This window comes from Merops nubicus, unplaced genomic scaffold, assembly GCF_000691845.1.
Source record: "Merops nubicus isolate BGI_N331 unplaced genomic scaffold, ASM69184v1 scaffold6389, whole genome shotgun sequence".
NCBI classification, from domain to species: domain Eukaryota; kingdom Metazoa; phylum Chordata; class Aves; order Coraciiformes; family Meropidae; genus Merops; species Merops nubicus.
In genome coordinates, this window is record NW_008628952.1 from 30,226 (window position 1) to 45,477 (window position 15,252).

The 15,252-nt window shown below is 41.8% G+C and overlaps 1 protein-coding gene across 2 annotated transcripts in view; it reads left to right on the top strand.

Annotated features, from left to right (window-relative positions):
• Positions 1-15,252, top strand: part of CHL1 (cell adhesion molecule L1-like) — a 52,717-nt gene that overhangs the window by 9,389 nt on the left and 28,076 nt on the right. For both annotated transcript variants that reach the window (XM_008946831.1, XM_008946830.1), the window contains exons 4-8: positions 2,844-2,966; positions 4,010-4,180; positions 6,655-6,702; positions 8,571-8,691; positions 11,348-11,532. In XM_008946831.1, the coding sequence (XP_008945079.1) occupies positions 2,844-2,966; positions 4,010-4,180; positions 6,655-6,702; positions 8,571-8,691; positions 11,348-11,532 (648 nt within the window). The remainder of the gene's footprint in view (positions 1-2,843; positions 2,967-4,009; positions 4,181-6,654; positions 6,703-8,570; positions 8,692-11,347; positions 11,533-15,252) is intronic.

Genomic DNA, 15,252 nt, shown 5'->3' on the forward strand with positions numbered 1-15,252 from the left:
GTCACGAGAACCATCCTGCTGGCACTTCAGCTACAATTTCTGAGAGTCATTAAATACCAGTGTTCTCCCCTGTGTTATGGATGTGTGAGAGGTAACACTTGGAGCTACACTAGTTTCCCGTCCCTTCTCATTATATCTGTGTGTGGGGAATTGCATGAAAGATTGACATGACAGCTTTAATGGTATCGCTGCAAAGAGATCAATTGGTCGTAAATTCTACAGTGTCCATGTGCTGCATTGATAACTCCATGCAGTATTAAATGCTTTCATGGCACAATTAATCTGGTATGATGCTTTCGAGCTGTGATAGCTTCTGTGATCAGCCACAAATCAGGAGTGATTGATTCTGGAATAGCCACTAATTAAAACAAAGGAAAAAAAAATAGTATCGTCTACATATCTATTCTGAAGACTAATGTGCAAGAGCCAAAGTCTAATGAGATAGTAGCTTCTTAGATTTAATATATCTCCTCATACTGAATTCAGAAACAGTTATTTTTCTAGTCTTTGAGACTGATGGGACTCCAGGAAGAAAATACATTGGTCAGAACATTTGGCTCAGGAATTGATCAGGAAAGCTGAGCTTTCCTCTCTTGCAAAACTTCAAGGGTTCAAACCACACAAAGTTTTGCACTGGGGGGCAAGTCCAAGTTTTTCAGTGTTTTTCACAGTTAACTAAGCAAAACAAAACAGCATGGAAGAACCCAGAAGTCCTGACCACCAGTGGTTCAAGCACTTGCTCAAGGTGAAGGACATCTGGGTTCAAATTGTTGTTTCCTCAAGTGAAATCCAGGAGAAGACCTCTGGGCCACACACTGGAGATGAATGTCTGTGCTGCCAGCTAATGACACCAAGACCATGACTTTCCACTGTCTCCTGGTTGGAATTTCTATCTTTTTTTTTGGAATTCTGTAATTATTTGCTACAGAAGTTGACTGAGACCCAACTGTGATACCGGAGACCCAAATTTAGTTGTGTCAAATGAAGAAGAAAAATGGGTTTGAACAAGAGTTTCCAATGTCCTCAGTGAATGATCTCACTGTTTGTTTATTTACTGGTCCCCTTGGTTTAGTCAGAAATCCTCTCTCCTTCACCTGACCCAGCTTTCTTGAAGTTTTGTTGAGTGATGTGCTTTTGGGAATAAGTCAGTCTTAGATCAAGAAATTGGTGTTTTCCTATGGGAAACCCTCCACCTCTCCAACAGTCAGCAGATGTTTTCCAGGGCTTGAAGTTTATAGGTTATTGAATGTAATGGATTTGAATATATAGTCCCCTTTGCTACCTGAAATTTCACCTACAAAGAAGGTAATGCTCATTAGCTCCATTTTGCCTCTCCTAAGAGTTGATGATGTCTTAATTATCCTCCTAGAGACAAAAATCTATGCACAATCTACATGCAGGCAATCAGCATTATTGTGATTGCTTCTCTTTATGTTTACTAATTACTAATCCTACACTGTATAAAGTCTCCTCACAGTCCTGGCCCTGCAGTTCTCACCCTCCCTCCTTTGGTTGGACTCTTGCAATGTGACCTTGCAGATATCCTGAGGAGCTGCTGGACCACTGAAGTTTCAAGCTGTTTATTTGTTATGAGAGTTCCCTGCCATGACTTGAACACCAGGATGGCAACATGTGCTGTGCCAGTTTGACTCTGCACAACCAGGGTGTTTTCATTCCTTTCAGGTTTAATTGCTGTTAATTTTTTCTGTTTAATGCAGCTGCCTGGACTGAAACTTTTGCTTGTTTGAACTTGCCCAAAATGAAAGCAGAAGATGTCTTCCCTGAAACTGTCTGAGCTAAATTAATTTAAGGAGTGGTTATATTTTTCAGACTAATTTCTTTGCAATAAACTCTGAGCTGGGTTTGCTGGGGGGCTCCAGCCCAGCTCTGCTTCCCCTCTACTTGGATGTGCTCTGGTTGTATTTTGGGCTCCCAAGGCTGACCAGGTTGCCCAGGTTTGCCAAGTATGAAACAGGCTTTGATGCTCTGGGTGATTAAACAATTGATCCTTGATCCATTAATCATTTGACCTATATTTAAGCCTAAATAGTGCAGCCCTCACACGTCCCTGTGTATCCTTTTGTGCACAACTTGCCTCTGCATCCTGGAGGACAAGCTTGCTGAGGTCTGCAGGTCTTGAGGGCAGAGGTTTTATACCTGAGGGGATGAGGCAATATGAGGTTCAAACCAGACGTTGGCTTTATCTGATTCTGGGGATGGATAAGAATTGGGGCAATGCCAGGCAGAAGGCAGAAGAGCTGCCTGATGTCTGTCCCCACCTGTATTGACTTGCAGTGGCTTCCTGGGAACTGTTTTTTAGCCTTTCCAGAACATACTGCACTCCCAGAGTGATTTCTGATCTCCCAGGAACATCCTGGGTGCCATCAGTGCACAGTTCTCTACGTGGATCCTGGCCTCAGGCTTTTGTGTCATGTGGCTTTGGAGTTGTCCCTTCCAGGCAATGCAAACAAAGGAACCATAGAAAAGTTTTGAAAATAAAGGCATTAAAATAAAGACCTAGGCAAAGCTCGTGGCCATCACAGACACATGTTAAACCTCACCACTTGGTTGCCTGGTTTCAGTACTGCAGTCTGTGCATTTTATGAATGAAAAATGCTACCAGAGAGTTCATGCTGCCAGTAAAAGTGTGTCATTACTCTAGATCACTTTGTAAATAATAAATAATACTAATAAATAGTAATAAATAATAGTAACTAAAGGCAGAGAATGCAAAAGATGATGTTAAGGTCAATATTTTCTTCAGAACTACATTAAGGGGAAAGCAAAGGGCAAATTTTCCAAAAGCAACAATAAAAAGAGGAACTTTTTTTGCTTTTCTCCAGGTGTACCAAAATTCCCCAAAGAAAAAATCGAGCCCCTTGACGTGGAGCATGGTGATTCTGTGATTTTGCACTGTAACCCCCCAAAAGGCATCCCTCCTTTGCATATCTATTGGATGAATATTGGTGAGTAAACAATTTTTACACACCTCACACGAAGACACTCAAAACATTCGTCTTCCAGAGGGGTTTCCTTAGAGGTTCATAATTGATGGGAATGGTAATTGTGCAAGTTGGATATTGAAAAACAAAATTGAGAAATGGAGAACTGGAGATGTGTTTTCACATAACACAGGAGTTATTTTGTGTCAATGCACTTTACAATTTATTATTAAATATGAGCTCTCAGAAAGCTTACACTTCAGTAAATGAGTCTCCCAGTAATGAGGGTGACTTCATTTACAGTAGAGAGGATAAAATGTCTCAAGATATTATTTCTATCATTACTATTTTCCTCTTTTCATAAGCTAATGGTTGATTTATGATACCAAGAAAAATCTGTCAGGTATGTGTAATTAGTTCCTCGTGGGGCTCTGTCACATTATTCTTCAGCACTGGTGTTCTGCAGGAATATCTGGCTCTTGGGAAGCCAAGTAACTCAGATTGCCTCCAGGGCACAAAGGGTTGGTTTCTGATGCTGACCAAGCTCTTGAGGTGCCAGGTTAAACCCCTGATCCTACAAGGCAGCCTCTCTACTCCTGACATTCTTATTGAACTCTGGCTGGATCCACACTGAGTCAGTGCAGCAACCTCAGTCCATCCTAAGGCTCCCCTGGTGTAATCTGTAGTTACCCAAGAGTCAAGATCTTGGGAGAGCCTGGCTGTGGGGGACATCTGTAATGGTGGCCAACAAATCATCATTAGAGGCCTCTGTGTTGGAGGGAGATGCTGCTGATATCCTTTGACCTGAGCAAGAACTTCGTACTGAGCGTTTTTTAATTATTAATAGTTTCATTTTTGTTTTTGAATATATTATTAAATATTTCTTATCCATTATTAATCATAGGTAGAATACAGGTAAACAACTCATTGGCTATGCTGTATCTTCTGCCTCTTTCCTGTCAAAGTTGCATTCTGCCTCTGGAGATGTGACAGGAGAGCATCAGTAGTCCCGTTGGGGAAAGAGCTCGATATCATTCCCATATCATCATCATTTTTTTCCTTGCTAGATTTGCAGCACATTCCACAAGATGAAAGGGTCTCCATGAGCCTGAAGGGAGATCTCTACTTTGCAAACGTGGAAGAGAATGACAGCAGGAGTGACTACTGCTGCTTTGCAGCCTTCCCCCGTCTCAGGACCATTGTGCAGAAGATGCCCATGACGCTGAAGGTTTCCAGGTGTAAGTCTGGAGGAGGCTCCTCTTTCTTCTTGGGTTTTGATTCCCCAGGCTCCACTGAATGCAAACGGGTGCCCTGTGTCTCTGGTGTGATTCTCTCTGAAGCAAATGCCTGTTACTGGGGTTGTTTCTGAATTATCCACCTTGCTCGAAGGGTTAAATTGAACTGGTACCATCATTTTGGAGCTATTGGGTCCCCAAAGTGTGTCCTGTTCTTAGCAAATGCATGTTACTGGGGTTATTTCTGAATTTTCAACCTGGCTCGATGGGTTAAATTCAACTGGTACCATCATTTTGGAGCTGTTGGGTCCCCAAAGTGTGTCCTGTTCTTCAATCCTTTTCTCCCACCAGTGAATTCTTAGGGGAATCTCTTGCAGTCCAGTGGGTCACTGATGGATGGGACTTCACTGGGTCTTGAGGACGTTGATGTTACTGGGGTTATTTCTGAATTTTCAACCTGGCTCGATGGGTTAAATTCAACTGGTACCATCATTTTGGAGCTGTTGGGTCCCCAAAGTGTGTCCTGTTCTTCAATCCTTTTCTCCCACCAGTGAATTCTTAGGGGAATCTCTTGCAGTCCAGTGGGTCACTGATGGATGGGACTTCACTGGGTCTTGAGGACGTTGTTTGGGCAGCTCCTCCCTGGGTGCAGGGCTGGTTTTGGTGCAGGTGTCCCAAGGCAGCTAGGAAGGACAATGCTTTCCATGTCTTTGCAGGCTGACTTGAGCACCAAGTAGTGTCACACGAGGCATTTTCCATTTCATAGAATGGTTTAGACTGGAAGGGACCTTAAAGATCCTCTCGTTCCATCCCCTCTGCCATGAGGAGGGACACATTCCACTAAACCAGGTTGCTCCTGTACAACCTGGTCTTGAACACACCCCCAGTGATGGAGCATCCACAGCCTCTCTGGGGGACCTATGCCAGTGCCTCACCACCCTCACAGTGAAGAGCTTCTTCCATATATCTAATCTAAAGCTGCCTTCATTTAGTTTAAAGCCATTCCAGTTTGTCCTATCACTACAAGCCCTTGCAGAAAGCCTCCTTCCAGCTTTCCTGTAGGGCCTGTTTAGATACATGAAGGCTGCAATAAGGTCTCCCCAGAGACATTACCATTATTATTTCCTTAATAAAATGTTATATAGGGAACATCACATTTTATTTAGTTAGTTTAACATCTCTGTATTCCTCTAGTCTCTGAGGGTCTTACACAAAAGGTGGTTTCAGGTTCTTCCCCTGAGTCTCACTGGGGTGTGGGAGATTTGCTGCCACATCATCATCTGCATGTTTTTGTTTGGTGTTTACCCACCCATGGCTGCATCAAAACATTACTTTGAGCTGTGCAAAGCCACTGAATAGATGGGGTGTACTACTCTGAGCGTTAGAGGAGATGAACACAACTATCCAAACAAAAAAAACAGGCAATTTTTTAGGGCATTCTCTTGGTTGTGTTAAATCAGCAAAGCCCAACAGAAGCCAGAGGAACTAAGGCAGCTTATACCAGCTGGAGATCCATCCCACTTTGCCTGACTCTCTTTTAGCTCTAATAGCTTCTGGTATCACTTGTACCACTCCCTGAGGCTGCCTGTGCCCTTAATATGTGTCTTCTCTTCCACTAATACCTCTGACCTTTGGGGCTTACGGAGCCCTCACTGCCAAGGAGATTTTTCTTCATGAATGAAAGCCTAATATTTAATATATGGTTTTGTGAGTTTTCTTGTTGGGATTAAAAGATAAAGGATTAGTAGTGGGTTTGTGTATCTTAATACTTGCTTAAACCCTATCTTGGGATAATAATTGTGAGAAAAAGTATCAGAATGGAATGTTTGCTCTCCATAGCTTTTCTAATGGGTCCAGTCCCACACGTTGGTGCATACAGATTAGAGGAAAAACCAGACAGGGTTTGGCTGTGGGGCCACTGGTAGCCCTGGCAGTGGTCAGCAAAACACCTCAGTGTAAGCACTTTGTCCTTAGAGCCATGAGGTTGGGGACAGGCAAAAAATTGAGGCATAAACTCAAAGGGTTTTGTAAATTCAGCTTGAATCTCCCCACTCCACTCCATACCAAGTCCCTCTTGAGAGACTGTACAGAAAAACTACACCAAAAAATGTAGGGAATAAGAAAAATGGGAATGGATAAATTTTATAAAATTTCTTTATAGAGAGAAAAAAATTTCTTTATAAGTGCATACTTAGGGTTTAGTGATTTTTTTCATTATACTAGGCTGAAATGATGATTCTCTAGGATGAAATAATGATTCTATCACCCACGAAGCATTTTTGCAAAGTAACACATATCTTGAAATAATTTTCTTTGTATTTTCAGAGATTCATTGTTCATCCGTTGCTTTACTTTGTGTTTTCCATCATTTCTTTCTTTTATGGCCAAAATTGGGGGCGGGGCATGTTTTTATTGTTTCTTTTGATTCTCATCAACTCTGCATGTTTGTGTTTGGTTGTCACTTTTATTTATTTCAGTTAAGCATGCTAATGACTCAGGCTCACCTAACGCTGCTGTTACTAAGGGTGAGTTGAACACATCTGTTGTTTAGCCTTTAAACTGAGACTCTACCAGCTGAGATGAAATGGGAGCTGCTCTTTAGGAAAAAGAGAAAAAAAAATCACTAAAACCTTTTTATTGCAATGGGATGGATTTAAGTGGGTCCGTGGAGTACAATTTGCTCATCTTGTATTTTTTTTTGACAGAAATCTGGAGGGTTTTTAACACATTGGTAGTTTTCTTGCATGAGAAAAGAACATTCACATCTCCTTATGTGATATAAATAAGGAGACTGATGTTCTGGGTTTCTCCTGTTGCCAGTTCAAGGCTGGGTGCTCCAAATCTTCTTCTGGCAGTGAAGAAGACACTGGCATTAAGTACCCACAGTTGGAAATCATTTATTCATGTCTAAAGGGTCACCTTGATGCTGCATGACTCTGGGGTGAGCTTAAGGTGTGAATTCCCAGAGCTTTGAGTGTTAATTGTCCCCACCTACAGCTACACCTCCAGGTAGGAGGGAGGGTGTTCCCTTGGGTGTCTCTTGTCCTCTCTGATACAGGTGAGCAGTGTAATGAAACACTTCTTATCCTGGGGATTTCCATCCTCCCTCCTGTGGAGCAGTCCCCTGGAAATGCTCTCCTGAGCTTTATCCAGGCAACGTGGACAAGTCAAAAGGCAGCTAGCAACTGCTCCTGCAATGCTCCACTCAGTTAATTTTGTTTAAAATAGGTAAAAAAAAATCAGATTCTTGGGTTTTGGGCAGAGCTCTCGACTCAATTTATTTGCTTGAATTGCTTCTGAGAGTCTCTGTTTGTTAAAACACCCAGTTTGAGGCCCCAGAATGACCTTGGGTGGGTGCTGGAGTTTTTGAAGAGAGGGTTCTCCCACCAATCACCCTCAAGCCTTGTGAGCAGAACAAGCAGGGCTTGTGCAGAGTGACAGACACTCAAAACCTGTTTTTTTTCCCTTGGAGAGATGTCTGAACTCTTGCTGCTGCTCGGGAGGGGGACTGTGCCTGACTTTGGCAGCAGGGGGTGGAGGGCAGATGGAAAATGTGTGAGCATATCCAGAGGCACCAAAGAGTTCTGCTGCAGCCCTGGGCACTTGTGACACAGATTTTAGAGAGACAAAGCAAAGGGAGGGAAAGGAAAAAATAAATTAGAAAGTGGTTCTGAGAGATACATGTGGTCTTTGACCAAATCATCTGTCACTGGCTATATTTGAAGGACTACTACCATTTGGGGACTTATTAATTACTTTGCTAATTGTTATGATAGTGATAACTGGATAACCATTTGACTCCATGCATATTTCATCATGGAACTGTTGTTTGGCAGGCTGGAACAAATGGTCTGTTGGAATCAAATGCAGGTCAATCTTGTTTTATTATTTTAACAGCCTTCCTTACAAATTGTGTCTTCATTGCTGTAGATTTAATAATTGTAGGAAAAAGGATATTTCTGTGGGATGTTCAGGTCAGGAAAGATGAGTTTTCATCTGGGATTTAACAGGTGATGGAGTCACTATAGAAGAAAGATGATAAGAAAGATGGTGTAGACCACCAGAAGATCAACAACTGAGAGGACCAGTGGACCAAGGGAGCCTGAGGTGTATGATAGGAAGGGTCAGTGCTTAGAAAACAGGGTATGAACCTGTAGTTAAAGGGGCTTCACCAGTACTGCTGCCTGTATTTAGTAATGTAGCCATCTTCTGACTGTTATCAAGAGAAATAGGAGAGTCCTGGATTAGCCTCAAACTATCTAAATAAAAGAGAAAACTTTCAAACTGTCTCTGAAACCTCCTGACAGAAGTAACGTTTGTGGCATTATTGAAGGATGAGGAACAGCTCCTAGATTTCATATCTAACTTTTTATTTTATTATTTTATTTTATAGCAAATTTTATCAAGGAAAGAAAACCCAAACTGCTGATCCCTCCTGAATCTGCTGGTAGCAGCTCCTCAGTCACTGTCATCAAGGGAGGTGTCCTGCTACTCGAGTGTATTGCTGAAGGGCTGTGAGTAATGCACCACACTGCACAAACTTCATCACCTTGCCAAATGGCATTGGGCAAAGCAAAAGCTGTCTTAAGAATTAATACAACCACAAATGAATATACCCACCTGCCTAGAGTTTTTAAACTGAATCTCTTTGCAGAGTTTTATTTTCCTGAGGTGTGTGTGCTCCTTGTAGAGCAGCACAGAGCTAGAGTGCAACATTCACCTATTTGTTATTGATATAGCTTATAAGCAAGTAATTAAAATCATATCAGGGTTAGTATTGATTTTTCTTTTTTACTGTTATATTAAAAAAATAAACCCCTTATTATTGAATTTTTTTCCACTAGCACTACTTTTGACATGTTGAGACCATGGATAACATCAGGATTCAGCTTCTGTGGTTTGGCTCACAACCTTTTTTTTTCTAGTTTTGTCAACTCATTTTTCCTTCAATGCTCAAAAACTCTTCAGCATTTTTCCAGCTGTTGGATCTCAGGGTTTTAAAAGCAAAGTTTTTGAGTGATGCAATACAAGACATCCATTAAAGAAATGCCCCATTCTGTGAAACTGGTGGTCTGTCCAGCCCAGGTTTGATCCTGCCGAAACTATAAATAATGGGCTAACTCCAAATTGAGTTCTAGTCCCAAGTTTCCTGCTTGGGCCCATTCCTGTGGATGCTTCTGGTGCTTTGTGATTCGTGGACATCTCAAGCTGGTTATCACTATCAGCATTTATGGTTGTATTAAGCAAGGCAGAGGATCTCCATGAAGTGTTCACCTAAAAATATAAGGAAGGGTTAAAGGAGATGGTATGTGACAGGAAATCAAGACAATTTTGTTCCTTCTTGTAAATAACAGAGGACAAAATAAGGGTAAGGAATGGCTAAAGGAATGTCAAGTGCAGTCCTCACAATGAAGCTCTGAATACCTTTCCCAAACTATAAAATCCCCTCTATATAATTCCAAAAATCAGGATATTTATCTGGCTGAGCAAACATGTTCAGGGTATTTTGTTTTTTTTTACCATGTAAAAAAGGCTTGAAAGGGCATTGCCAGTTTAATTTGGCAAGGTTACACCTCTGCTGTTGGTTGCCACTGGGCTGAGAGAAGGTGAATTACTTGTCTCTGCTGGACTCATTCCACGTTATCTGCAGTGAGTTTCAGTTCCCTGTTGCAACACTTCCTTGTCTAATTCACTCCCTGTCAAGCTAATTGGGAGGCCCACAAACCTCCACAAGTCCAGAGCTATGAGTTTATAGTGTTTTCAAGGCACTGAGTAGGAAATTCACCTTGGAAATGCATAAATGTGAATTTTCACGTGCAAGAATTAATATCATGAACAGGAAGAGAAAGCTATAAAAAAAGGAAATATTTAAAAAAAAATATTTCCCTCAAAATTTTCCAGCCAAATTCTTTAAAACTCATTTTTTCAGGCAAAAAGGTTTTTATTTTTAAACTAGTTACTTTTGAACAAGAATTAGTATCATGAACAGGAAGAAAAAGCCATAAAAAAAGGAATTATTTAAAAAAAAAAATTCCCTCAAAATTTTCCATCCAAATTCTTTAAAACTCATTTTTTCAGGCAAAAAGGTTTTTATTTTTAAACTAGTTACTTTTGAAAGAAGACAAAGTACTTCTTTGTCTAGTCACCAAACATTTTGTTCATTAAAATCCTTCAAAAATGCAACATTTAGACCAAAACAGTTATATTTTTATAGGCTAAATTTCCCATTTTCAGGAGAAAAAAAATGATCAGCTTTGCCTAGATGGCTGCCAATCCATCCCACCAAATGTCCACAAACCACAGAAGCGAATAGACTGAGCCAGATTTCAAGTAACTAAGATCAGGGGCAGCCAACTGTAAAAATAAGGAATTAAGGACATTTCCAATCTGTCATTTTTTGAAGACTTATATTCTGAGTAATGACAGTGTCAGGAGGGCATTGCCTCTGTACAACACCAAGGCAACAAAGAGCCCAACTTTGGGGCAAGAGCAGGACAAGGACTCTTGGAGGACAAAATGGGCTATTTGCTCACTGCTCGTGGAAAACCATCATTTCTTGGTACCTGGGGCTTGGAGGAGCTCGTGCCCGGGCATTTTGCCACGATGACAGATGGCCACAAGAGTAAGCAGATATGACACTGTGTATGTGTGTCGTGCATGGTGTCGGGGTCACGGAGCCCAGCTGGGAGTGTGCAGACAACAGCCTGTCCCCAGTTTCTGTGTCACTGCCATCTCGCCTTCTAAAACCACAAGAAGCATTTTCAGCCATCTCCAACAGTTGGCCACCTTTCAAGGCACTGAGTGAAGTCACTGTAATGAAGTCTTTACCTCCTTGTCTGTCCTCAAGTGCCCTTTTGGAGTAGAGCACAACGAGCTCCGTCCCCTCTCCCACAGTTTGTGCCAACACTCGTATGAGGAAAGCAGCCTCATGTCATGGTCTGATATTGGCTGTGGAGAACCTCTTCATAGGGGTCCTTCAAATCAAGAAGTAGCATAGATAATTTGTGGATGATATTAGAATCTTTAGTGTATCTTCAGTGTCTTAAAAGAGCTCAAAAGATTGAAAACTTCACCTTGTAAATCATATGCCTAAAGTCCATTCCAGTAGCCTAGTATTTAACTCCAAATCTTCTTTCTTTCTGATTCTTTTTTTTTTTTCTTTGCTATTAGCCCAACTCCTCATCTAAGCTGGGTCAAGGTCACTGGAAACTTGCCCAGGGATGAACCAGAAACAGAAAACTTTGGGAAGATATTGAAGATAGACCAAGTGACTGCAGCAGATGAAGGAACGTACCAGTGCACTGCCAGCAACCCCATGGGGAGAGCAAAGCATGAGTTCCATGTTCACGTGGAAGGTGCAGAGAACACATTACTAATCTTACTGATTTTTGAACAGAAGGGTGGTCAAGAGGTAGTGAATAAGGCCCTTGGTTAATATCTCTTGGTGGAATGCATAAATTCAACCAGTTCTGTCCATTTATGCTAGCCAAGGACCAGCCTAAATAGTTTTGAGAAGCTTGCAGAAAGAAGCACGTTTAAAAAGCACAAAAAAAAGAGAAAAAAGAAAAAGAAATAAGCCTTTTTTTCCCCCTGAACTGGGCGGGTTCTCCAAAGTGGTGAACAGAGTACAAATACGTGAGCAGATCCCAATACTCTAAAGACTTGAGTTAGTCAAGCAGAGATATTGATGAAATGTCTTGTATTAACCTGAATGTCAGATCAAAAGATCTAATTATTCTGTTTGCTCTTAAAATAATGTGAAAATGGCCATCCTGGGCCAGAGCAGAGGTATATTTAGCTCAATTTCCTTTCTTGGCCTTCCACCAGAAGTGAATGTTGGGGGAGGACTGTAAAAATGCAGTGAGCAGATGTGGTACCACCCTCCTCTTCTCCTTCATGTGCTCCATCACTGTCATTTTTGCACAGGGACAGCCTATGCTAGGAGCAGAACCTGCTCCACCTCAACCTCCTTTCTTCCCTCTATTCCCCAAACCCTGAAAGTGTGAGCCCTTCTGGGGCTGTTTAGCTTGGAGAAAAGTCAGAGGGAATCTGATCCATTCTTATCAATGTCTAAAGGGTGGAGGTCAAGAGGTTTGGGCCAGACTCTTTTCAGTGGTGCCCAGCAACAGGACAAGGGGCAATGGGCACAAACTGATAGACAGGAGGTTCTATTGGAACAAGAGGAAAAAATTCTTTCCTGTGAGGGTGGCAGAGCCTGGAGCAGCTGCCCAGAGAGGTTGTGGAATCTCCTTCTCTGGAGAGACTCCAAACCTGCCTGGACATGATCCTGGCCAACCTGCTGGGGGCAACCCTGCTGGAGAAGGAGTGTTGGATGAGGTGATCTTCAGAGGTCCCTTCCAAGCCCCACCATGCTGGGATTCACATGAGATGGGTGCAGATGCTCTTTGCCAGGAGCAAAGGGCAGCTCCAGTGAGATTTAGCAGAGACTAGTGAGCCCTGCAGAGGTGTCAGTGCCACGGGAACTCTTTCAGCAACGCTGCCCATAAAGAGCTACAAAATGAGAATCCTGAAGCATGGCTGGAAAACTTATTGAAATCATTTTCTCTTTACGGATGAAAAATGTTCTGCAGAGTGAAAAACAACCCCAGAAACCTAAAATCACAGCGTTAAACTGTCGGTGTCTGCCAATTGCTTCATTTTAGTCAGTGCTTCTTCTCATGCCATCTTCACCAGGAGTCCTGATGGGAATAATGGCACTTCTCAGCTACTTGCTCTGTATTTACTCATCAGCTGAGGAAAAGCTTTTTCTCCCAGTATGTGATGAATCATCCCTCTTCACTTGACACAGCCTTGTGCCTTTACAGTCTTCTTCCCCTTCCTGGCAGGCTGGTGGGAGGAGGGGATACCAGGGCATGGCAAGTTTTCAGCTGTGGTGGAGGGGAAGTGCTGACTCCTAGAAATCATTCCAGATGGTTTGAAGCATCTCTGCTGTAGCTGAATATTTTAACAATCTGGCTGTGATTTTCTCGGCTGTAAAAATGGAATCCTTCAAAGAAATTGCAGGAGCTGCAAAAACTAAAATACCAGAGAATAACATTAATTAAACAGCTCAGAATATTGACCCCCTTCTCCCCCAGTCTCTACAGGGAGGAAAGTTTCCAGCAAATTGTTGTTCCTGCTCATTAACAAACAAATACTTTAATATAAAACAAAAGGGAGGAAAGAATCCCACTGTAGCCACTGCAAGGTAAAAAATGCTTTTGCTTTTGCCATATAAATTCATTTTTGTATGTGTAGCTAACATTGACTGCTGTGACTAGCAGGAATTCTTCCTATTAAGAGTCACCTCACACACAGGGTCTCAAGGTAAAATTGAGCCCAAACACTGTCTTCTGCTAGAATTTCTAACCAGAAAACATCTCTCCCATTAATCAGGGATGGGCACGTTCATCATTCTTGCAGCAACTCCTGTGTGAGAGCTCAAGGGCAGATCTTGAGTTGGTGGAAGTGAGCATTAATTTCAGTTGGCTTCAGGGAGGTTACGCTGACGTCGGGCATCCTCACATCTCACAGGCTCTGGCCAAAGGATGTGTGGAGAGAGAGGGAAATTAAATATGGAGGAGAAATTATCTCAGTTATTAACCACCAACCATTCTCCAACAATTAGGATTTTTCTATTGTTTCTGCTCTATGTCACAATTTCTGTTCTTTCTGGTATTTGAGGATCTCAGATCAATACACCAGCCTTCTAAATAACAGTCTTAATTAATGATTTTTACATGCAGCCCACTTACTAATCCTGCAGGAGTCTGAGGGCAAAGATTTAGGCAATTATTGCCAAGCATACGAAAATATTCAGCTAGCAAATTGCTTGGCTGTTTGAGCATTTTAATCTCTCATTGCAAGGAAAGATGTAGCCTGGAACACTGGAGCAGGCACAAAACCCCACTGTTGTTATTAGTATGAGAGGGAATGATTAAAAAAAGGCAAAGAAAGTCCTACAAATTGTCTCAACTTTGAATGTTTGGTTATTTTATAGAAACCACCAAGCCCAATGTAAAGTGTACCTATAACCTCAAAATCTTGTCACTGTCAGCTCCTGTTCTAATGATACCTTGATCCTAGGCTGTGTTTCATAGAAATAATTATTACAATATAATAATTAATCACAGTAATGATATAATAGCTAAGGGCCCTTACCATTATATCCTGTAATACTTTCATTACTCAGCTAGAGAAAAATAAAATAGATCAAACTCATGTGAGGCAGAACCATGGCTGGTGGTGTTAATCAGGCTCAAAGTGTAGCTCTGTTTCCCTGGAAAACTGCTTTGAGGGGGATGCAAACCCCAAGGTGATCACTGCATCTGAAGCTGCAGATGATGCCCCCAAAGGGGGATGGGTTGCCAGGACTTGGGAAGACAGAAAAAGCAAAAATCATCCTGGAAAGTATAAAGAAAATTGTTGTAAGAGAGACTACCAAGAGCTAGCAAGGCTTCATGTGACATCACCAATTTTACATCATGCACTTCATCAAGGCTGGTGTTAAAGCAGTCCAGGAGAAGGCAGCAAGGGTAGTCACAGAGCTCAAAACCAGTTGTTGGAGGAAAAAATTGATAGATGTGCTTCATTTAGGAAAGAATGAATCTGGGGATCATAGAGCAAGCTATAGCTGCACCAAAGTTTCTTCAGAATAAATAGTAATGAATTGTTCTCCTTGTTCCCCTGGGGGGTGATGCAAGATACAGTAGACTGAAGTAGCAGCAAGGCAGAAGCTGGTTAGACATTAAAAATGTGTTCTGGTTCTAGGCAGCATGGGAAGCTGTGAAGGTTTGGATCCATCAGGGGTTGTTTAGGTGTAGATGATCCTGCTTTGTTGCAGAAGGATGGACTAGATACCCATTTTAGATCCCTTTTGATTTGGGTCTGTCATTACATTCCTATAAAAGCATAAATCTCTTCATCTGGTCCCCCACATGGATAACTCTCCCCAAGAAGAATATATTAGGCAATAAAATATTTGCTATACCATATTACTTATACAGATCAGCTCTTTTGACTGTCCAGCTCGTTTTGGTAGTTGTTAAAAAGTGTGTATACTTTGTTATACTGGT